The sequence below is a fragment of the Melospiza melodia genome, chromosome 1 (genome assembly GCF_035770615.1).
Source record: "Melospiza melodia melodia isolate bMelMel2 chromosome 1, bMelMel2.pri, whole genome shotgun sequence".
Lineage (NCBI taxonomy): Eukaryota > Metazoa > Chordata > Aves > Passeriformes > Passerellidae > Melospiza > Melospiza melodia.
The window spans coordinates 54,569,624-54,595,017 of record NC_086194.1 but is presented as its reverse complement, the minus strand read 5'-3'; the positions used below and the strand labels follow the sequence as shown (position 1 = coordinate 54,595,017).

Sequence of the window (25,394 nt, the reverse complement as noted above, 5' to 3'; positions counted from 1 at the left end):
TCCCAGAAAGCATCAGTCTTCTGTGATGCTCTTGCTGCAGCTTAAAGCTGTTCTTCCTTAGTGACATCCCCGTGACACACTTCCTGTCTTCCTGAATTTAATGAATATCCTAGTCAGTTTGAAAGTGTCTCTGGGAAATAAAGTTTGTCCTTTGTGCTAGCAGGTTGATGTGAGCCACGGACTTCCAAACATCATGTTTGAAGCATATGCTAGCAAAACACAACAGATCTTAACTATCTGGAGTAAGTGAGCAGGGCAAGTTACAAGAAGGAATTTATAGCTTTTAAATGTGAATTATAAGAAACAGTTCTTATTTCAGAGAGACACACATTTTATTAGGTATTTTTTGCTCCCTAGGCATGCACAAGAAATTTTGCGGCTGAATGTTTTATTTCCTGATACCTACTGCATAATAACCTGTCAAAGTTCTTTGCAAAGTATCCTTTATTTTATGACTATGGCTTTCTACTCCTTTACATAACAGCACTGGTTCATGTTATGAGTTCTTGCTATACTTACAAGTACAGTGACAATCTGTTCCTCTCTTCTATAGGCAGAGAATATTTCCATTGACTTCACTGGTAAGCTTATCTGAGCCTCTCATGGTCAGCTCTGAGCCCCATCCTGTGGGCAGATCTCTAGCCCTTTCAAAGGTTTGCTTTCATTGCCCCCAGGGAAGTCTGGCTCTTTACCACAGAATTACACCGGCAGAACCACAGGCTATTATTGATGGGAATAATTTCTTCCCACACCCTGAAGTCTAGGGCCAGCTGTCCTCTAAGAAGTGTGCCCCTCAAAGTAATAGAACCAGAATTTTATCCAGAATACTTCTAAAGCAGTAGGTATTTACTGAAACTTGTATAACTCCCTTCCGTCTCTTCAATTCACAGCTACCTCATCCCTGAACTCCCAGCTTCAACAGCTTCAGCATCTTCAGCAGCTCCAGCATCAACAGCAGCAGCAGCAGCAGCAGCAAAGCCAGCAGCAGCAGCAAGCTCAGCAGGCACAGACTCCACAGCCAGCCCAGCAGAGCCAGCAATCACAGCCACAGCCATCAGCACCACTACAGCAGAACCAAACACAGCCCCAGAGCCAGAGCCAGCCTCCTCCAGCCTCACAGTCCTCCAGCTCCCCTCAGAAACCCAGCCAGTCACCAGGGCATGGCCTTCCATCTCCTCTTACTTCACCAAATCCATTGCAGGTAGGATGCCGCATACAAATCCCTAAAGGCCTTAAAACAGCATGTGCATTGTCTCTCACTGCAAAGGGAAATGAAGCAAAGGCTACACCTTCTGACCACACAGGCTGAGAAATTCCACTTTGTATTACTCAATCCTTATGGGCATTCAGCTTAAACAGCTGACATGCCTGATGAACCAGAAAAACATACCTAATGATGGTTCTAGGATGCTGCTTCCTGAAGAGTAAATGTCTTTTGCTTTTAAAGTCTCCTGTTGAAAAACCCATAGAAAACTTTTTAATTTTTTTCCACAGATTCATCATGTGACATTCACAAAAGACATTTGCCCAGGAGTCACCCTTTAGGATAGCTTAAGAGGGTAACAATATTAGCAGTTCATTAGGAGATGATCCTGAGTGTCAGCTTCTGCTGATGGACATGTGCAAGTGGTGGATGTGTTACATCCATGTGTTACAACATGTGGATGTTCACACACCCCTTGAAATCACAGTCCTAATTTTTATCCTGCTAATAATCAAATACTTCTCTTAAGGTTCTTAGTGTAGGTTCCAAAGATAAGGATGCCAGTTAATGACATTCATTGATTCTCACTCCAATGGCATGGTTATTTTTTAACAGATCAGCAGCTACCATATCCATACTGATGCTCAGCTCTGCCCATCTTAGAAGTTCTGGGCAGAAACAGGAGAGCTCTGGTCCAGTGGTCCTATTTTCTTAGAGCTGGGTGTTCTTGCACCACATGTGTCATGCTACATTCACACTGTGCAAGAAAAGCTTTGACTGTACCCATATGTATTGTGATTCTGAGCACCAGAGTAGTCTGTGAAGTGAGTGAAGTCTTATTCACCAGGCAGTGGAACTGCACTTAGAAACCAGATAAGTCTCTATCAACTTTAGTCTTTAAATTTTGAGAAACCACTTAAAATATTTTATCCACTCTGATGGATTTGGATCCATTTCCTGCAGAAATAAAATTGCATTAGCTTAATAATTAAGCAATCCCTTTTTAGACAATTAAGGGAAGTGGTTTACCAGAAGCTTTTCTTGTATGTGACCAGTTAAACCTGCATTAATCTGAGCTTCAACTAAATTGCATCAAATCTGATTTTTTAAAATTGTTTAGATAATAGACTTAAAAGTCTACAAGGGATGTGTCCTTGCTTGCTGAACTTTTTCTTGGAGTAGAGAATAATGCTTCTAAAGCTTCTTCTCTGTATTGTCTTAAGGACCATATATGCATCACTTAATGCCCCATCTATCGTGTTAGTGAGTGCTTTGGGGCTTTTTTGTATGCAGATTATTGACATTCAGAGACACAGATATTTTCAGGGGAGCTTCTGTTATATTTTATTGCCTTGGTACAGCTGTAACGCATGCACACTAACTGTACACATGATATTTTACTAAAACTGCCTGCTAAATATTGTGTTTCAAAAGTCATTAAGTTCTACAAACAAGCAAATGCACACATAAATTAGAGTTGGGAAGAAGTTGGATTATCTCAGACAACATACCTCGAGACAGTTGTTCTACCTGACTCTGAGGTCTTAAGTCTTATATAGCCTTTGGTCCCAATGGAAATCTCAGATGAATGTTAGTGTTTTCAGTCCCACCTGTGATCTTTCAGGTGCTTTCAACTGTTAGCTTCCCTGGGTCACCTCTCAGTTTCAGAAGTACAATAAAAGTAAGTAAAAGCTTTCCTGTTAGATGCCAATGACAATACTTCCACATAGATACCGTGGCATATCTCTCTCTTTAGCATCCTCATGCTCACAACTACCTATCTGAGAGCAGTCTGGAAGTGGCAGGCAACAGAAGTGAAAGAAGGGAACCAAGTATTCTGAGGTGGTTTTAGTTCAAATACTATCCCTTGAATTTTGTAGGAATTGGGATTAAACTTAATGAAATACACCAGTGTGAGATCTGGCATTTCCCCTGGGGTGAGCTCAGCCAGTGCTGCCAAGCCAGTTGCATGTCTGGTTCACTTTCAGAACAGTAATGAAGGAATTAGAAGTCATTAGGTGTTAGTTCTGGCTCAGCATTAAAAACTTGCTAATAAATTGCTGGATAAGTAGTTTTAATGGTCTTTCCTCTCTGATCCTCACCATTTAAATAGCCATGAAATCCCAAAGTTTGTTTGCAGATACAAATACGTTGTGTACTGACAATCACAAGCCAGAACTGAGCACACTACTTCAGCCCTCGCCCTAAGCCATGTGTGTAGGGTCATTACTTTGGTCTTCTAGCCATCTCTACAGCATTTCTACAGCAAGTTCAATACAGCTTAAACTTCCCTAGAAGTAATTAAAACTTGAAGCATGCTCTGTCATATTACCAGGCATTCTGAGACACTTTTATATGCAAACAAGTGACACTGAGAAATATTTCCAGAGGAACTGATGTTTTACATTGTACATGGTTGTTTGGGTGCTTTTCTAAATCAGAGCAGTGGTGACATCTCCTCCATGAAATTTGTCTTTCTGTTCAAAATCCTGCAGAGAAAGGCTGCTTTGCCTTTGTGCATTCATCTTGAGAATTGGATCTGAAATTATTTTCTTTCACATAGGCAGTTAAAAAAAAAAGCAAACAAATGGAGGGAGCACATATTTGGCAGCAGTTCCACATAATAACTGCTTAGAATGTGGATTTTTTTTTTAATGTTCAGTGCTCCAACGTAAAAATCAACCTGAAACAAAAATCAGAGGTAGTATGTCCTCTAGGGTAATGTTCTTTATGAACTAGAGTGAGATGGATTTTGTTTGAAGAATATTAAGGGAATAAAGAACAACTAAGTTAAAGTTTGACAGCTAAAATTTCATTTCTGAATTCTTGACTTTTTTCATGTGGGCTTTATCCTCTTACATTATTCAGGACCTGTCTGAAAGATATTAGTTTAAAAAAATGCAACCTCAAAAAATTGTCACGGAAAGTCAGTAATTCAGGAAGATGATTGTGTTTGTTTCAAAAAACTGAAGGATAACAGCAATTACATCTCAAAATGTACAGATGCTGTCATGTCCTTCAGAAGGTAAATTAAATGAAAGTGACTTGCATAGGTATACTTGGGTGAGGTACTTTGCTAGGTGATCAGAAATTAATAATGCCAGTGCAGTGTATACCAGCTAAAAGTCTCAGAATTATTCTTGTCAGATTATTCTGTAATAATTTTATCACTATTCTTTAAAGGATTCAGTGGGCTGGACTATAGTTACAAAACTACTTTTCATGGAGTCTTTTAATGATTGTGTAGAAAGATGTAAAATCTCCCTTTAGGTTCCAGGATATTAATTTTTTGCTAACAAAAATGAAGATGCTCCAGATTTACACTGATAAAAGCCAAACACTGCAGAACCAGGGTGATTGTTGATTTGCAAGAGACAACAACCAGAGAAGAATTTTTAAAAGCTGAGCTCTCTTTCAGGAAGTGGTGGGTTAGGCAGATGACATAAGACTTTCATACCTCCCTTCTAAAAATGGTGAAATTCCTCATAAAGATAATTACTGTCTGATATTTATTTTCATTGTGTCAGTTGATTGAGAGAAAGGAATCCAGAGGCAAAAGACAACCTACCTCACATTGTAAGCTGAGGACTTCAAAACCTTTACTTCTGGGAAAATATACCTTCTCAAAATATACTTATCCTGTGAATGTTTAGTGTTATTAGATGAAAAACATATGGGTTCTTGAATGGTCAGCATGTTGCAACTTCAAAGGATAGGTATCACTTTAAGACAGAACATCTTACAGAGTTTCCATGCAATTAAAATTTTGGAGTCATAAGAACTTGATTATATGCAGTATAAAATCAGATGAGCTTAGTACTAAGTAGCTAATTATTCTGCCTGACTACCAGAATAAGGCACTTTCTACCAGCAAAATACATTTAGGTGGCTCCACAAAAACTTTTGAGCTTCTGGTGCTGACTCCCACTGTATATTTTTGAGATATGGATAAGATGAATGTACACATAGCCAGACTTGCAAAGGGAGTGCTACACTATAGGAATAGATGAATTCTCAATGATTTCCACTGTTCTGTTTGTGTGTGAATAGGAACAGACAAACAGGAAATCCCCCAGAGGTTTTCTTACTGTAAAATTATTCTGACCGTTTTCAGAACTCTTTCCTGAAGAGTCTCTTTTGTCACAGAAGTCTGCCTACAATAACTGCAGCTGATGGAAGATGATGAGTGAGAAAAAATAACAATAAAAATAAGGAAGAAGAGAAGTGAGGAGATGACAACAGCACAAAAATCTTCCAAGTAATAGCAAACTTTAGGATCCCAAAACCAGAACCTCCTTCAGATTAAATTTTCATACTAATCTTAAATAATGTATTTGGAAACTCAACACTTTTATAACAAAGGAACAAAGAAAAGCAGAAAGGCTGAAATACTCGGCTGCAAATGAGGGAGAATATATACACAGATGTCTTAGGCTCCAATAGTCACACAAAAAAAACTCCCCCTTCCCTTTCCACCTACCCTCATTCACTGGTTAGCTTCTCATTAAGGCAAAATCAGCTTTGAAGAAATCTCAATATTTTCTGAGACTTTGACATATATACACATCTTTAAGATATACAGAAGTTACAAACAATTCTGTCCGCTTGATAAAGGCCAATTTTTCAAGGATTATGCTCATGGTCTGTCTTTATGACTGTGTTTGCATCCAAGACTTGTTATATTTTTCTCAGATTTATTGACTCCTGAGATTAGGAAAATTTGATTGAGATTATGACACCAGTAATCCCACTGAGTCTGGTGGGTTGCTTTGTTTTGCTAAAATTGTCTAACTTCCTCTGCATAAGATACTGTGCATAAGATATTGCATAAGATACTGATTGAATCTGTTCCCAAGTTGCTTAGTAATCAATTTGACAAAAAAGTATTTTATAAATGGTGAGTAAATTCAGTGCTTCACATCCATTGTCCAAAATCTCCTAATTTTTGGTATCAATAGGGAATGAGATAACCCACAGCACAAGGCAATAGGTGATATAGACAAGAAGACATTTATTTGAGAAGGTTCATGTCCATCACCTGATGAGAGTGAACCAGTGTAAGTGCAGATCTTGAGTGGATCTCCAGGAGATACTGACAAGACCTAGGTCTCAGCTCTAAATTGATGGTATGGAAAGTACCCTGCAGTCAGCTAAATCGAGTTAAGCTCGGTGATCTGTTGAAAATACTTTGCTTATTTCATCCGCTGTTCATTTCAAACTGAAAGATTTGAACACTTTGTTCTACTGAGAGTTTTGGCTTTCTGTGTAATCCTATAGCATTGTAAAGACTTTTGTGTGTTGATAAATGGGATTTCATGGGCAGAACAAGCAAGTATTTGTGTAAAAATTTCCACCAGCGAGGAAGTCATGGTACTCAGGTACCACACACACACACACACACACATGGTTACTACCCACTGCAAATGCTGTTGTGATTCAGGCACTCTCCTTTGGATTTGGTGCTCCTCTTTTTGCCAGTGCACACAGACATTACTGTTAACAAACTTGAGCTTTGCTTGAGAGATTGCTGGGCTTGAGTTTCAGTGCCATCAGGACCTCCTTTCTTCTTTTCCTCTTACCTCTTCTGGCACTTCCATGGCCATACTCCTCCCTTCTGCGTCTTCCCCCAGCTGGGCTGCTCTGATATGACAACATGGCACTTTATCCTGGCTGGACACTCAGGAGCCTCTGCACTGTGCTCTACCCTAGTGCACAGTAAAGAGACATGCCAGCTGGTTTCCTGCTTTAGCTAGATTGTTTGATGGCTTGTACTCATTCCAGATCTCTTTCTCCTCAACAGACTTCCTTCTCCCAGTAGTTCAGTGCTTTTGGGGGTCTTTAAGGCATTGGGAGGTCCCCCTTTAAAGCTGTTTAATACTGCATTTAAACAGAGCAGAGATGTTTAAACAATCTCAAACAGACTTTATAAGCACATCTTCTCATTTCCTGAGGAAACCTTCTCTGAGATAGAGCACTGGCTTGCTGGTCCATCCAAATATACTCTGCAGCCGTTGCTATTTCAGAAGCACAAGGAGGACTGGTGTCTGACTCACATTCAAAGCCAAGGAAATTAATCTTTGAGCAAAACAACTGGCATTATTAGCACCCAAGGGGCAGATACTGAGGCTAATAATGGAAACCATTTGCTAGAGAATTCTCTGAAGGAGAGGAGAGTGGAGCTGTTTGCCCAGCAAACAACTTGCTCTGGCTTCTGAAATGGGAGCATTTAATAAACTCCCTAAAGCAACTGAAGTATTTAATACAAGGGAAAATAAATAAACAACATCCTCCCAGAACAAATTTGGGAAAGGATACATATCCCATAAGGTCTTCTATTTACAAAGCCTTTCTAGGTAGAGAGCAGGACCCTTGGGGATCTTAAGGACAGAAAAAGTTGACACCGCCTCTCAGATACTGTTATAAATCAAGTTGATCTGTTTTGTTAGCATTGATTTCTCTTTATTTTTTCAGTCATATTTCCAAAAATTTTTAAAGAAAGTAGAGAATATTCCAAAGCATTACTTTATTTGCCCCTATTTTTCATACCCCCCCTTTCTTTGTATTAAAAAAAAAATGCAAGTCATCATAGGTTTCTAGTGTTGCAGGAAAGTAATTTTTCTACTTGGAAGCAAGTGGAGTAAGTGAACACTGAGAACCTGGTGGGCTTGGGTCTTATTGAATCTGAGGAGTAATATTTTGTTAGTGGTATAGCCCTGATGTTATATTATTAAGGCTCATTGTGCAAAAAAGCACCTAAAAGAGGTTGCTCAGCTCCTACTGCTAGGGAGAAAAAAAAAGCCACTCTAGACTGTGTTTTAAATTTTAATATTAAGCCCTTTTTTGGCAGTATTATTGAGATCTATCAGAGTGTCCACTTCTGGGTACTGTTGGTGGTTTTAGCAGATGCAGGTGTTTAAGAAGAGGAATACTTTTTCGTTTTTATTGGTAGCCAGAATGTTTTGAGAGAGTAACTAAGCACAGGCCTGGAGATTATGAAATTTGCTTAAGTGTTAATGGGTTGATTGCTGAGTTACAGTCTGCCGTCTTTACTGGAAATTGATTGACTAGTGCTGCAGGTCTTCACACTTGACGCTCGGATTTGACTCGAAAATTCTGCCAAGTCTTTTACTCTGAAATTTATCTTAATTAGATCTGAAAGACCTGCCACAGCAGAATAGTCACACCGATTAAAATGAAAAACAGGAGAAATTACTGATCAAATTAATCATAATGTCGGGTTACAGCTGTAGGTCTGATGTAATTTGCCACTCCAGTGAGTTACATCGGCCCAGGCAGAGGAAAGAGAGCTGGTTTTACGCTGATCCGTAACACCAGGCAGCTTCAGGCAGCCCATCAGGATGCTTGTTCCTTTCATTCTCTTGGCTTATTCTGGCCTTAGAGGTGCAACTAGAAACAATTTAGGCAAAAGAAAAAATATCCTTTTATTGAAGGGGTTAGACTGGAAACATGAGCTTTCCAATCCTTCATTTTTTTGCCCTTCTCCACCAACCTTCTACTTTTGTTTGAATTAACAATTATGTGAAAACTGGAAAACTAATAAGTCAGAGATCACCACTTCAGCCACAGTCAGAAAAAGTGTGTTTCTAAGAAATCCTTGTGGGTTAGGACATGAGGAAATTAGGATCATTTAAGCAAATGGGCATTTAGCAGTACATGTCCTTGTCATGGTTTGACACTGGCCAAACTTCAGACACCCACGAAAGTCACTCATTCACCCTCCCCTGCCACAGATGGACAGAGGAGAGAAAAAGTTCAGCAAAGGGTTCGTGAGATAAGGACTGGGAGGAAACACTGCATGGGCAAAACAGGTTCAACTTAGAAGTACAAAGTGAATTTGTTACCAGCAAAGTCAGAGATGGATAATGAAAAGTAAAATAAGCCCTTAAAAACACCTTTTCCCCAGTCCCTTCCTCCTTCCCACCAACAGCACAGGGAGACAAGGGTGTGAGGGTTTTGGCCAGTTTGTCACCTGAAGTTTTGTTCTGCTTCTCAGGGAAAGCAGTCATTTCCCTGCTATGCCATGGGGTCTCTTCCCACAGGAGACAGCTCTCCATTAACTTCTCCAATGTAGTTCCAATCTCATGAGCAGCAGTCCTGCCAAAACTGCTGCAAGGTGAGTGCCTCCCTCAGGGAACAGTCCTCCCAAAACTGCTGCAGTGTAGGTCACTCTTCCATGGGGTGCAGGCCTCCAAGGACAGGCTGCTCCAGCCTGGATGCAGGGGCCAGCTCTCTCCACAGTGTCTCCTGCTGGATCACAGCCTCCACCAGGGCATCTCCCCATTCCAGTGTGAGCACGTCCCCCATGGGGTGCAGGTGGATCCCTACACCCCCTATGGACCCCCATGGGCTGCAGGGTTACGGCTGCTTCACCAGGGTCTTCACCACAGCCTGCAGAGGAATCTCGGCTCTGGTGCTTGGAGCACCTCCTGCCCCCCTTCTCCTCTGACCTTGGTGTCTCCACGTTGTTTCCCTCACATGTCCTCACCTCCTTCTCTTCTCTGGCTAGAAAAATCTGCCCCCACTTTGTTTTGATTTTCTTTTTAAATGTGTTATCACAAAGGCACTACCATCTGGACATGGTGGAAGCTTCCAGCAGCTTCTCACAGAAGCCACCTCCATGGCCCCTCACTACCAAAAGCTGAGCCATGCAAAACCAGCACATCTTCTTAGCAAGTAGGAAATCAATAATGTAACTTGATTATTTGTAGATACAATGATCCTAAAATTTATTTTTAAATTTTGTACTTATCATATTCTACTATGTATTATATTTTTTCTTTTTGGTATGCAAATTACCAAGTGAATCCATGTTGATAGGTGATGGGCTGTGGGTCTTAAGGGGCTCCAGCATAATATTGTCATCTGGGAGAGATGCCTTCTACAATTCCAGCATTTTTTCCACCAGCAAGGTTTGAAAGATTTTTAGGACAACTTTCCTTGTAGCACCACTGTATTTTTTGCTGCTGATCTGGGACAAAGCCAAGAAATAAAGAAGTTTGCCACCAGCTGAGAAAAGAAATGAAGTAAAGGAAAGAGAGCAAGGAAGGATAGATGGGCACTATGCGTCTCAAGAAAAAAAAAGAATCATACCTCTGAAATACACACCGCTTTTGTTATGATACTGTAATATCTTAGACTACTCATGAAATTTCTAAGTGTTTTTTCTTTCCAACGATGATGCAATTCTATAAAGTTGGTTTCTGTCTTGCCCAAAATTTCCTTTATAATTTTCTGTTTTATGCCTGGTAAATTGAAATAACTAAGTATACCTTTTGTTTAAAATCAGCTTAATGGATTTATAAAAAAAATTATATTGAATAGTCTAAAACATATTGGCTTAGCAAAAGAAGTTGAAAATAATTTAAATTCATAGTGATGATTTGAAGTCTGCTAGAATACTTAACCATTTTCAAATGCAAAGTTTTTTTCATATATTCAATTTTCCCTCTTCATTTGCATCAGAAATTGCATGATAAATTAGGATAATTTCAGATAATTTCCCACAGGACAGAAACTTGACTTCTTTTGGATAGCTTAGACATGACCTAATATCCTGTAGGGATTCCAGTTGGAGAACCAAGTTAGGTTATGTTTGTGAAAGAGACTAGAAGGCAAAGCTGAACTCAGCTCCAGAAGACAAAAACTGACATATGGAAACAGCACTTCATATATTGCTAGGATTCTGCTTTTACTAAAGAAATCATGATGATGCATTCTGGTTCTTAAAGGAGATGAGATTTTTTTTAAAGCAGCAATCACCCCTGCAATGTCTTTGTATAACTATTTAGAAATATTTACATGCTTGTAAAAAGCATAGGGGAAGCACTCAGATTTGGGAGGATCCTAGTCTTTGAGCAAAAGTACTGATGCTACAAAGAAAACCCTAAAATACAGGTCCAGTCACATTACAGAAGTGTGCTCTTTACTAGAGATGGCCCATAAATTGGTATCAAAAGATGATGCTGAATTAATGTGATAGTAAGTGATATAAAAATTGTTAGTTTTCAGTACACTTGTGATTTTCCCCATAGTAACCCTATAACTCTCTTTTCAGCCTTCTAGAGAGCCAAATGCAGCTGGAGTGCTGTCTTTGTCTCTTAATGCTCTTGTCCCAGTTTGGGTATCCTTGTGGATTGGTGGGTCCAGCTGGAACAGGACAGAAAATGGTAGAGGACTGATCTCCTCTTGGTCTTTTCCCGGGAACTTGGGGACACCTCACAGAGTGACAAGTGGAGCTGCCTATAAGGATGTTCCATAGGCCATGGGGCAGATGATGAGGACTAGGGCTGTACTGGGATCATTATCTAGGAAGGGGCAAGTAAGGTGACGTCAATCTCATTCCCAGGATTCATCTGAAGGTGCAGTTTCCATCAGTGTATTCCTCAAGGAGAGGGTCTGATCTCAGGGAAGAAAAGGAAAATGGAAAAGGAAAATGTTGGGAGGAGGAGAAAAAAAAGTGTTTGTTACTCACGGTGCCTTTATTCCTACTGGCCTATTATAGTGAGAAAGAGAGAGGAAAAAAACAGCATTGGTATTGTAAAAGGCTGAAATTTTATCACTGATCACCATTCTGGAATAAGATGCTGTGTGCATTTTTTCGATCCTACCTCTGTGTCTGCAACTTTTTACTTTATAACAAGACGTAACTCCGCTACGAGGGAAGCAGGCAGGTTTCTCACAGCACTCAAATGAGACAGGAGCAAGCTCAGCATGCTGTTTTGGAGGTCTCCTGCTCTTCTCCCTCCCCAGCTCTATAGAAATGCAGCTGCCTTTTTTGGGTTTTTTAAGCTGTCTTCTGACTCTGAAACATGTTCTCCATGCAATCAAAATGTGTCTGACAGAATTTTCAGTTCATGTGAAACAAATATAAAAATAAACAGATCTTGAGAAAACCAAGCCATTCTAAAAATCCTTGATGTTTTCCCCATAGACATTCAAAGACTATGTCTAGGGGGAAATCACTGGCACTTCAAATGTAAAAGCAGGTATTGAGATAACATGTCAGTCCTGTACACCCAAACTTGGCATTCCATGCTCTCATGAGTGAAAGCTGCAGGAAAAGAAGAGTGAATTCTTTTACTGCCATATTAAATCTGCATATTTAGCTCTAATCTCATTATCAAATTATGCCTTTGCTTACTGAATTAATTTATGACAAATAATTTGCATCAGGAAACAAAGTGGTATAGTAAATACTTGTTGGAGTCAGGAGCATGAGACAGTCTGCCACTATCTAAAATGTCACTTGGCTTTTCTGTTCCTTTGTTGATTCTCCCACCATTGTTTAATCACCACTTTATACTGGAAACCTTTACAATTTTTGGTGTAATGCAGTGAGGCCTTGATCTTGCATTGGGCTTCTGAGTACTGCTGGAACACTGATCCCACAAAAGCAAGGCATATCCAAAGGAGGAATGGCAGAGCCCCCATCACTCTCTTGCTGAGTGGTGAATTCAGAATAGCATTGCTGTTCACTTCAGAGTACATAGAATTGGTATCCATTTTGTTTTCAAGTATATTGAATATTTTGAAGTTTCTGTCAGCTGCTCAGTGTGCTGTCAAATGCACTAATGAAAGGTTTTCCTAAAGTTAATTTTCCTGCTCGTAATACAATACCCAAATTTGCTTTAACACTTGAAAAAATCCATCCATACTAAAGAGAATCAGTTGCTTAATCCTAAAATTAAAGGTTATTGCATGCAAGAGAAAATAATTACATGCTCAAAGTATGGAAAAAAGAAAACTTTTTTAATATGTAGGTATTTGTATAATTAAAGACTAATCAAGCATGAAGGCTGCTGACTAAACCAGAAAATGAGATTGTTGGCAAGCAATATTGTAATGTAAATGCCATTTTTGTTTAAGTACTAAGGAGCTGGAGGAATGATATCCTGAACAGATTAAAAGCAAACAGCATTGATAATAAATATTTATCAGATTTCAAATGAAACACACAGAGATTTTTATATTTTACATGCAAAATATATTGGCATTGAAGTATTCAGTCACTTTTCAAAGGTTTGTTCACATCTTCTCTTTAAAATGTTGATAACAAGCACTCACTAGAGATAGAAACAGCTTTAAAACTCAGTCTTAATCTGTAGCAACATCAGTAATGTGTAGGCAATGGAAAACAGCTAAGAGGTTCTTACACAGTTAACTACAGATGTATAAGAACAACTCCTGGGGCTGTATAGTCAGAATTTGAGTGGTCTAGATGTGTCTTATTTTCTTTTTCATTTTTCCAAAATGTTCACATTAATTTTTCAAAAAGAGAGGGAAGCTTCTGAAGCCTAAATCCATTTCATGAAACAAATATTTAGTGAAGTATTTGTGGAGGGCTTTTGTATATACATAAATTAACCCAATATAACCACCATTTTGTTGTAGAGGACTTATTTAATTAAAGGTCTGTATCATCTTGAGGCAGTGTTTTAAGTTTGTGGTAAACTATTGCACTAGTTAAATATGCTCATCACACACCTTTGTGTTATGTCATTGCAGCCTTATTCTCGTTTAGAAGTGGATATAAAGATGTTTGGATAGAACATGGGTTCAGAAGAATGAGAAAATGATAGGAGACCGAATGTGTTCCTATTCCCATTCATTTTCTTTTCATTACACTTTTCCCAAAGTTGGCACTACTCAGCATGCTGAGGTCCAACAGAAACCATCTCTTAATAAAGTCTGATCATACAACAGTTTAAGCTAATTTAAAAAATCCTTTGAAATCTGTGAAAAGAGGCAAAACCCAGTGGTTATGATAGCGAGCCAATGAATACCTTTGCTTTAGTGCATGCGTTGTGGGCCATTGCATCCTTTGTACTGATGTGTACCTCCTGTTGTTTCCTCACGAATTTACTTTTTGGAATTATCTTCATCTCACTTAATTATGACTGAGACACACAATAGTATGTCACTGACAGAGTTATTGAGGGAAAGTGACAAAAGGGATTTTTGAATGTAAGGCTGCCTACAACCTTATCTAATTTTTCCTATCCTGGTGTAATTATATTCTATTTGCCTTTGGACTAAAGGAGTGTAGACAAGTTAAAATTAAATAATACTGTGAAAAAGTCTAATGCTAGTCTCTTGAATAAGCATTGATCAAATTTTCAGAAGAGCTGTGTCACTACCACTGAGATGAACTGTAGAAATTATTATTTAGCTTTCAAAAGAATAAAGATACAGATTTCAACCTCTGCATTTCTTAGAAAGGCCTTGCTTATGTCTATAGGTTTTATCACAGGAAACTGACAGTTCGCAAATGCCAAAATTCAGACTGAGGTCAGCCCAAGCCAGCCTGGCTCATACAATATCCTGTGTTTATCTGAATTACTGGTCTCTTAAATGTATAATTTCACAGATGGGCATATTAATGTATTGACATTAAGGAACTTTATAATAAGTACTTTGTAAGCCCTCTAAGCAATTCATATTTACATTAGTTTAATGATACGAAGGATCATGTTGGTAAAAACACACTAAGGAAAATAGTAGGAAAAGTACAAAACTTTATGTGTAGACAGTCAGTCAACAGTGGTCCAACAAGAGGAAAGTAGCAGAGACAGTAGAGCACATTTAGATCAAAGCCATGCAACAGATGGTCTGGCAGCTAGGTCTGACCCATAGGAAGGTTCTATCAACATACCAGGTGAGCAGCTAAAAGAAAAATAAAAGACTTCGAAGGCAACTGCACATTTGCTTTACCCTGGTGTGTGTCATTGGTTGTGGGTCATGAGAGCAGCCCAAATACCTGAGAGAGCTGGGCAGGTAAAAAAAGCTGCCTTTTGGTATTTGTTTGTTTGCTTGTTTTTCATACACAGATGTCTGAACAATACTAGTAAATTTTAGCTTGCCCATTAGCAAAAAGAGGCTGATTCTATTCTTCTACAGAGGTATCTATGTCTCCCAAAGATTAGTGATCCTGTCAAGCAGGTGGTAATTCCTTTTTTGTTTGTTTATTTTCAAATGTAGTATAGTATAAAGTGTGAGTTACAAGAACAGTTTACCTGTTGTTTCTAGAAGGGACATTTACCACAGATTCCTGATGAAAACACAGAATGGTGTAAATTATTTAAAGGCTGAAACAGATGCTTTCACAAATCATTAAACTACCTTGTGTCTTGGAACATGGAGAGGATATTCCTGGGATATTTGTCTGAGGGGTCTTCAGGTTGAAAGGGGAATGGAGTCAGCAGAAAAAAAAAACCCAGTCCCATGCAGAAAGAGCAATAATTCACAAAATAAAAATGAGGATAATGGTTAGAAATGTCAACATATATATATATTTGAAATGCCTTTGGTGTGGCTATTACTTATGAAAAAGTTATTACTGCCATTTTGCACTAAGTAGCTATTTCATTTTAACCATGACTCGTATAGCATTCATATATATGGAAAACCTACACAGAAACCTCAAACCACCTAGGGAAATGTAGCATGTCTCCCAGCTCTCTGGTTTTATATTCCTTGACAACCATCAGCCTAAACAGGGCTTTAAAATGCTCAACACTATGCTCAACACATCATCTCCATTTACCTTCATGAAACAATAAGGATGTGCAAGCCTCATCTTCAGTGTGTGGTTTTGAAAGTCTTAATCTGATTCTGTAGACTAACAATATCCTTTACTCCAAGACATAAAATGTAAGATCACAATCCAGGGTATAGCCACACATGGAGGTCTGAAGGTCAACCAGATGTTGCTCTGGTTTCAAGGGCTGTCCAAAAAAGTTGCCTTCTATTCAAAGAGAATCTACCCCTCATCTGAGCAACAGATACTGAAATTTTTGGATATTTTTCTGGACATGCTTAATTTGATTTTGCAATTTTGTCACAGGAGAAAGTCTTATTACAAAGATTAGGCAAAAATCAGACCCAAGGATATTCCATCATCTCTATGAACACTTGACTTCAAACCAGAAAAAGAAAACAATAAAAACAGGGCACTGAGAAAACTGCATGGATAAAATAAAACTGTTAAATCTGATTTCTTTCATTTTACTTTATCATATGCACATGAACCCCATGCGATTTGAGAAATTTGATTCAAAATGAAGCTCTTAAAACTGGAAAATTTCAGTCCTACCAAACACTTTCTTTGGGAACTTGTGGAAGGAGACAGTTAATAACACAATCAAAGTACCTAAAAATTTCCAATGGAAAGAATAATAGTGTAATAAATTTTTCCAATATATATTTTAAAGCCTGTTTGAAAAAAAAAAAAATTGTAAGAAAATAATGGAAATTAATCCAAGTATAGAATATAAACTTCACATTAGGGTGCTGTTTTTAAATTTCCATGGGGTGCTTCAACACTTCAAGAAATGGCATAGTGTCCTGAGGAGGAGAAAGAAAAGATCGGTACACTTCCCACTTCTGACAGATATGGGTTTTCACTATGAAATAAAGTCAGTCATACCAGCAAAATGCTCCAGGACTGAGGAAATGAAATTTACCTAAAGAACTGAGGTTTATAATTAATGAGAAAATAAACACTCTCATTTTCCTATAACTTGTTCCTTTGCAAAATTCCTAGCATTCTTTTAGTAGCTGGACAACTCAAGACCTCTTTTCATTATTTTTTGTTCAGAACTGTAGATTCACTGTAAAGCAAATCTATTCATGGCATCTAGTTAAATCATCTCATAAAATAGTATCTTAGCCTCAGGTTCCAGCTTTTCACCGCACCTGATTCAGATATGAGGATTCAACCAGGGTCTCCACATGCTTGTGAATGCCCTGATTTGGCAGAATAATACATGCTTGAGGGCTTTTACTTTTCCATCTTGAAATATAAATAGTTCGCTGTTCATCAGGCCTGAAAGAGAACTTATCCTCCTATTTTTCCCAGTGTGCATGGTAACATTTACTAAGGAAACAATTCTAAAGAATGGCAGAGAAATGTTACAAGACTGTAACTTACTACGTATATGCACATCTTCTCTGTTTGAGAATTGTCTGCTGCAAATTTTAATGAAACATTTCTCAAAGTGCTAGGCAAGCCCTAGAAGCTGTGTAAATACTCCAGATGAACTCTAGGACTGGTTTGTCTTTGTTCTCTCTTGGGAGAAGTGGAACTGATTGTATAGGCTACAGGATATTTTATCAGCTGTTTGGATGGGAGAGTCACCACTTGAGTATAACATGAGCACTGCTTTTCCTGTGATGACTGCCTGGTGTTTGGACTGTATCTGGCTTGTTTTCATTCTATAATCCTGAAAACTGAAAAGATATTTCCTAAGCTACTTTAAAGGGGAAAGATGATTGATTCAGAAAGATAAGGTACATAGGAAGCATACGTATGATTCAAACTGATCAGATTTTTAAAAAAATAAATGGTATCACCCAAGCAAAAGAAATAATCTTCAAGGTAAGTAATAAGTGACTTTCTATCACTCAACACTAATTCATATATAAGGAAATGTTGAAATTCTTCCAGAAAGTACAGGTAAAATAAATTGCTAAATAACAAAATGTTAGCTCCAGTAGGATTAAAAATTTATGAGCAAAATTTGACTTTTAATGATATTGGGTCAATACAGACCTTAAAATAAGAGGAATTACAGGTTCTGAAAATAAAGTTTTAGCCTTATTGTTGGGATAAAGCTCTGTGACCCCTGGCCCTTTAAAAATTGAACTTAGGCTGTAAAAATATCACTTCTTATTGATCACATGGTTATTAAAGTCAGTCAGATGCTCAATTTATATGTCAAATACTTGTCAAATTTCCTGTAAATATTAGAACAAAAGAAGACCATGATAATATTTTGTTCAGTTGCATTAGATTTATTCACCTTTTCATCAGTGAGAAATAATAAAAATGGCACTAAATAATGCATTAATAGGCCAGGCATTTATCAAAGCTAAATTAATTTCCATCTGCATCATGTATGTGGTGTTTGCATGCAATAGCTCATGTGTATGAAGGCTGGAGCATAGCCATCCATTTATACAGTCACACACATCCTGAGTGTGACTGTATAAACAGACCGTGGGCTCTCACTCTCTCCTTTCAGTACACCTTCCTACTCCCTGCCACATCCTTGCCACCTTTGGAAGGTGTGGCTTATCTGTTGAACCTCAAGGAGAATGAGGAAACATGGTAAGTCAACAGATATTAATTAAATGTTCAAGGCAGTTTGTAAAGTACCTTCAATATATGTTGCTCCTAATGACACTCAAGTGTGCTTACAAGGGAGGTCAGGGGGGAGATCTTTAGATCCCCCAGGCTCCCCAAAGATGCCTTTCCATAACCAAATGCTTTCATATGGGTAATCGAAAGAAATCTTTACTCAACCACTGGGGAGTCTTTACAGTCTGGCTTCGATTGGAGCCTGAGTGGAGGCCTGTGAGCAGGACGTGTTTGTGAGCATTTCTAATGGCATTTTGATGTACATGTACAAAATTGATGTCGGAAGGATCATTGTAAACTCCCAAACAGTGGAATATTGAGGACATTTTCAGGTGGCAGTCAGATTCTGGCTGGGTGAGCCCAGTATATTTTCTCATGTCACAGTTGATTAGGTTCACAGGGAAGTGGAAAGAGTAAAAAATTCTCTTATTACTGCAGCAATGCCATATCAGCCTCTTTTCCCTTTGAATGCAACATTAGTTTTTGTCCAGAACTCTAACTGCTTTCTACAGTTTGGGGAATTGTAAAGCAGAAACAATTTTCCCAGCTAGGCTGACCTTCACAGTAATGAGAAATGACTGGAATTTCTCTCTATTTCTCTAACATTTGGTGAGGGGGGATAGGAGGTATGTGTTTGTTTTACCTGATATTATGTTGTGGGCGTCTATTTGGCACTTTGAGCCTAATTTTTTTCCATTCAGGAGATTACATGGACTGCTGCACCATCTGACCCAGTAGCCAGCCCTCAAGTGTATAGAGAAGTGACAGTAATGCACTTTAAACCTTCTGTTATCACAGCAGTGATGGCATTTTGTTTCAGACATTAAATGATTTTCTTTTTTTCAATGGATGGCTATTTTCATTTACTCTTCACTACTTGTTCAGGTGATGAGCAATGATCTCAAGAAAATTTAAGATTCATTACCAGCCAGGTAGATAGGGAATTCTCAAAGTGAACCTACATCTGCAGAGTATTTTCATTGTGAGTCTGGTACTGTAGCACTACAATGCTGATCATCTCTTGGGTATGGGATAAGAAAATTCTGCAGTTATGTGCAAAGCAAGTATAGCTGAAGAGTTTTAAACAGCAGCACAATTTTCAAGAAATATGAGTTGGTTCCTTGTTCTCCCCAGGTGTTTCAGAATAAACCTCTTCCCCTGCAGAATCTGAGACCTCTAGAAATGTGTGGTGGTCCAGGCTAGGTCTGCCCTGCAGATGCAGAAGTAGAACTGAAGAGGTGTCAATATAACGAGGCAGGGATTCATGAAGCAAGATTCAGTGTCAGAAGAGTGAAGGCACTGTGACAGGGCATTAAAAGCAATGAGCCACTCAAGTAAACATCCAGGAACCCAGGCACAGCTAACATGAAGTCCATAATGCTGTATCCTCATGGCATGAACTAGATGGGCTTGGATAGGACTACACCTGATTACAGTGTAGACCTCTCCACCACTGGCATCTGTGCTAGTAAAATATCTAGATTTCCTGGAAATGGGCAGAGTGAGAGCATTTCAAGCAGAAGACAGATTGAATCAAATCTCTGGCTGCAAATCATTCATGTATGAAAGCCGGGTGGTAGTTTCAGGGAATTCATAAGTTTCAAGTGTTTTACCTCAATTCTGGCTTTATTATAGCTACAACAGGCTATGGAAATGTCAAAATGTCATGGAGGAAGCAGGTTTTCACCCCTTTTTACTGTGGAGGAATAAATGATTTAATGGTATTTCTAGAAGAAGAAGATTGCATAATACTCTGTAAACTTTCAAGAGTTTGACTGTATTCTTCTATTCTTACTGTATCTGAAAGGCTGAAATGTTGAACATATTCCATTAGGTTGGAGTGTCATGTTCCTAGGTAATATTTGTGTGTTATGGCCATGATGTAAGGACATTGCTTTGATTCCCTGTTAATAGCCCATAATATGGGGAGCAAAGTCAAGAAATATTACATTCCATGAACATGCTCTAATACTATGAGTGCAATATCTCATTGACTGCAATTATTGGGGCCAGCAGAGCCTTCAGTTGAATTTTTTTAAGTCATCAATGTTAGTGGCATGCTAACAGGAAATATTTTTCTGCTCTGCTCCATCATTCAGAAATACCTATTTGTCTGTAGCTTATCGATTATGAACAAGGTCAATGGGGGGGAAATCCTTGAAATTGCAAAGAACATTTCCTATGTATTGATACAGAGCATTACAGTAAGCTTAATTTAGATGCTGTTTTTCTAATTTTATATTAAACTATTTGGTACTTATGCTTGCATTTCTCTTCTGATCTCTTAAGGCAGATATTTCTTTAAGCTCTCAACAGGCTATTTCTTAGCCAGTGGTGCTTTCTCTGTGTATCCCCTTGGCTCTGTGCACGAGTAAGAATCTTTCTTACTTTCATGAGTAAGAAAGATTGGATTCATGTGGCTCCCAAAATGAACAGAAATAAACTAAAGCAAAATCTGAGTGGATCAAGACAGATCTGCTGTCTCTTGCTTTCTAGGAAGGGAGAACACAGAGAAGGAAAAAGCAAAGTGTCAAGACTGTCTGTACACTTGGATTTAAGCTTTTTTCAGGAAACCCTCTTTCTTAGTCTTCATATAAGACTGGACAAATAGTTTATATCCTAGGAACACTATAAGATCAGCAATGAGGTTATAGAGTATTATGATAGAGAAAACCAGGAGTGTCAAACAATGTTTGATAAAACAGAGCTAAATAGATTGATAGTCTGAAACGCTCCTTCCCTTTTGTGATAATTAGAAACGCCCTGCTTTGTTCACTATTTGCAGTGTCCCGATATTTGATTCATACTTCCATTTGTACCTAACTTTTATAAAGGCCTCATAAAAGGACAGCACATTAATTAAATAAGTTCAATATTCATCAGTATTTATCACAAAGTGATTGCAAACATTCCATTTTCTACTGGTAACATTAGACATTTTTGTCTAGTCCAGAATCAAGCACTAAGTCTAGTACATTGTGCTGGGGTAAATCAGGTCCTACTCTGTAGAATGTCACGTGCAATGCATAGTATGGAAGGGGTATAAATGAGATTGATCTTAGTGACTGGGAAGTTTGGGAAGTTTGTCTTCATAGCACAACTAGAACTTTATGATTGTGACTTGTTTTCATCCTTGAGTTTCCCTTAAACACTCTGCACATGATAAACATCAGTGGAGCTCTTGGCACAGCATCATATTCAGAGCCTTCCCTGATAGGTGACATTGAGAAGCCTTTCACAGATTAAGGCAAGATTTGACCCTGGAAACACAAAAGCTGCTTCCATGACTGGTAAATCTGTGTCTGGCACTGACAGGCCTCACTGAAAGAGGCACTCCCTCAAGCAATTCTTATTTGACCAGAGAAGGAAAGGGTATATTTGTGTTAAATTGGGCACACAAGACAAGATACTCTAAAAATAGCATTAGTGTCTCCACACCAAGTGCTTTGGGACTTGGATTATGCACTTGGCAGTTTTGTGTTTGTTTTTCTCTCCTAGGTAGCAGTGACAAATCACTGGGTGAACACACCCAAGTAAGAATGAAAGTTCTTCTACCTCCTGATGTCTCCCCTGTGTATTATGAAGGAACATTGGTACTTCTGTATGTAACAGTCTAAATGTGTGAAAACTGATCAGCCAAGGCAGTGGGCTTACTAAGAAAGAGACAAAAGCATTTAAGATGCGTGGAGAAGTTGCCTGCAAGTACTAGGGTACATTAGTTACCAATGTCACGGTCAACTTGAGGCCATCTTCTTCCAAATAGGAAAACTTATGGATGGGATGCTGTAATGAGACATGTGTATGTGGGGTCCCAAATACATAAATGGCACAAAGGGATGTGGTTGTCCTGTCTGCCACTGGCGAGTGGTGGAAGCTGAATCTCACTAGGTGCCAAACTGAGGAGGAGTATTGTATCCTGCATCCCGCTGCGCCCCACAGTCTGAGTCCACACACTCCCTGTGGCTGTTAGGAATTAATTCAAATTCAAGAAATTGGCTGCCGGAGCAGTTAGTGACACTAAAACCAGTATCTTAATATAGGAGAAATAAAATAATTATATAAATATTGAATACAGGGCTCATTCCTGGTTCTAGCCTGCAGGAAGCTGTTGAGCGCTGTCATTAACTGTGAGGAGCCAGGACTTTGCTCCTTTTGCTCTACATGTCTAGAGGAAAGCTCAGCATAACTTCTATCATGTGATCTTATAAATGCAAATGATGTTCATAACAATTTTTAAGGTTTTTTTTCTCCCTCCTACTGCTGCCCAGAATTAATGACACAGCAGCAGAACAAGCAAGTACACTACAGAGAAGTGTCCAGGCTTGTGTGCCACAGATCTAAGTGCCAGCTTGCACCTCCCCCTGCCATATTTTTGCAAGCAGAATGCTCTTGTAGAGCTAAACATGACCCCTCACCTTTTTGTTGAGAGTGCCCCATTCTTAGTATATTTCCTCCACCCCAATTTCCTTTACATCCACCCAAGCTGGATGGAGGTCCAGTCCTTCACCCTCTGGACTCTCACACTGGGCCCAGCTGCTATACCAGTAATTCTCCTTGCTTTTTCTTCATTAATTCCTTCCAGAGAGCCATGAAGCCCTTCATTAATTCCTTCCAGGAATTCTTCATGAATTCCTTCCAGGACCATGAAGCCACTGGGCCTGGGCAGCAAGAGGAGAGAAGGTCTTTCCAGAAAACAGCAGGATACCAGACTGCTGAAATGGGGATTTACGGGGTCCTTAGCTCAGGTGAAAAGGAGTAAATTATAAAGCATGGGGTAGTATTTCTTGCCACTTGCCATCAACAGCCAGACTTACTCTCAGTCCCCCACTTGTTGTAGCATTTGGAGATTTCTGAATCTCTAATGAAACCAGCAGCACTTATTCCTCTTCCAGCTGTCAAGGGAGCTCTATTGTTTGCTGCCTTTTCCATTCTGCTGTTAATTTAATCTTTTTGAAATATGCATAGTTCCTTTTTACCAGTATAGACAACACTGAAAATAAAAATATATTAAATTAATGTATTAAACATGAATTATTGTCCCAACTTGGCTGACTATGCTTTCAACTAATACTGATTGAAAAAACTAAGTAAAGCACAGCTTTAAAAACTACCTTTGTGAAGGATGTTTCCTTATCCAGGCTTCTCTTACACCTTAGTCTGTATTTTAGCACAGTAATTTTGCCTACCCTCCGTGACACAGTGCCTTATTGGAGTGTCAGAATCAAATCACAGTGATCAGCAGTCAGACTGGCTGTCCACTTTTACTATTCTAGAGCAGTTCAGAGCTCCCTCTGCTCCTGCAAAACAAAGATGAAATTGATAAAAAGATGCAGAGTAGGAGTGGGTGTTAGGAAAGGATCTAGAAGGACAGACTAAGGCCACTGGGCTGCATGAAGTATGAGCACAGTCTGTAACATTTCCTATTCCCAAACACATTGTCTTAGCAGACAAGCAAGACAAAGGAATTACGATTATCTCCCCTTCACAGACAGAGAAATGAGTTAGTAAGAGATTAACTAGCTTGTCCAGGGTCACTTAGAGAGCCTGACAGGCACAGAACTAAGACCAAGATTTTCTGAGTTCCTAAGGAAGGATCAATCTCTGAAAAATAGTGTCCTCAGCTATGTTTCTTAATAGAAAAATCTGGTATTAAAACATTACAAAAGTAAAAATGCAATTTCTTTACCTTTCAGTTTGATTAATGGATTTTTCACAACACTACAATAAAGTAAATTCCTTTTCTAATATAGAATATTTGAATCTTTTTTTTTGTAAGAAAGTAATGATGGGGGGAAAATCCCCTTTTTGATTAATTGCAGGTGGATGTTGTTTTCTCTTCTTTTCTGGCCAATAATTTCTAACTATCTTATAGATATACTTTAAAGTGCTAGGATTTGGCACAATGATGAGCCAACTAGCAAGAGACCACCCTTAGTAGATAATATATTAGTTGAAAAAAATGAGTCTCTGGACCTTAATCCACTAAGAAAAACTGAAACCTTAGGGAAAAACTTCCACTGTGTTACTCAGTTGGTTCATCCTATTTGATTGCTGGGTAGTATATGAACCCTGTTTTAGAAGTGATGTGATTTCTGTCTAAAATAAGCTGTTTACAATGTTTTACAGGCTATTATGGTTGAAATGGTCATTTCTAAAGTTCTTGAAAGGAGTCTACATTAAAGCAGAATTCAAAAGATTGTAGGATTATTTCTCTCTGAAGTGGAATGTGATTTGATATTCATCAGCTGATTTATATTAATTATTTTTGGTTTGTTTTTGAGCATTTAATGAACTCACAGATTATTGACCTTTCTTTAAAAGTTTATATATATATATAGTTATATATATTTATTATTTTGTTCATATGTAAAACTTAAACACAAAGGCAAAGTGAGTTAGGTGGTGTGCGCATCAAGACTTTTTGCAACTTCCCTTGCAGTGTAGTATTGCAAAGTACAACAGTTGCAGAAAACAGGATGTTGTGATTTAATCCCAGCCCCACACAGCCCCTCACTCAAACCCAACAGTGGAGTGGGGGAAATGAATTAAGAGTAAAGGTGAAAAAGCTTGTGGGTTGACGTAAAGACACTTTAATAGGTAAAGCAAAAGCTGTAAGCACAAGCAAAGGAAAAAACAATTATTCTCCAGCTTCCCATGGACAGGGAGGTGCTCAGCCATCCCCTGGAAAACAGGGCTCCATCACGTGTAACAGTGACTTGGGAAGACAAATGTCATCACTCTGAATATCCCCTCTTCCTCCTTCTTCCCACAACTTTTATAGCTGAGCATGATGCCATAGGACACTGGGACATCCCTTTGGTCAGCTGCAGTCCCAGCTGTGTGCCCCTCAACTTCTTATGCACCCCCAGTCTCCTCCCTGGTGAGACAGTGTGAGACACACAAAACGCCTTGGCTGTGTGAAAGCACTGCTCAGCAAAAACTAAAACATCCCTGTGTTATCAACACTGTTTTCAGCACAAATCCGAAACACAATCCCACGCTACCTAGCGTGAAGAAAATTAACTTCACCCC

At 38.8% G+C, this 25,394-nt stretch overlaps 1 protein-coding gene across 3 annotated transcripts in view; it reads left to right on the top strand.

Annotated features, from left to right (window-relative positions):
• Positions 1–25,394, top strand: part of POU6F2 (POU class 6 homeobox 2) — a 307,048-nt gene that overhangs the window by 212,766 nt on the left and 68,888 nt on the right. For all 3 annotated transcript variants that reach the window (XM_063177140.1, XM_063177155.1, XM_063177149.1), the window contains exon 5: positions 891–1,201. In XM_063177140.1, coding sequence (XP_063033210.1) covers positions 891–1,201 — 311 coding nt within the window. The remainder of the gene's footprint in view (positions 1–890; positions 1,202–25,394) is intronic.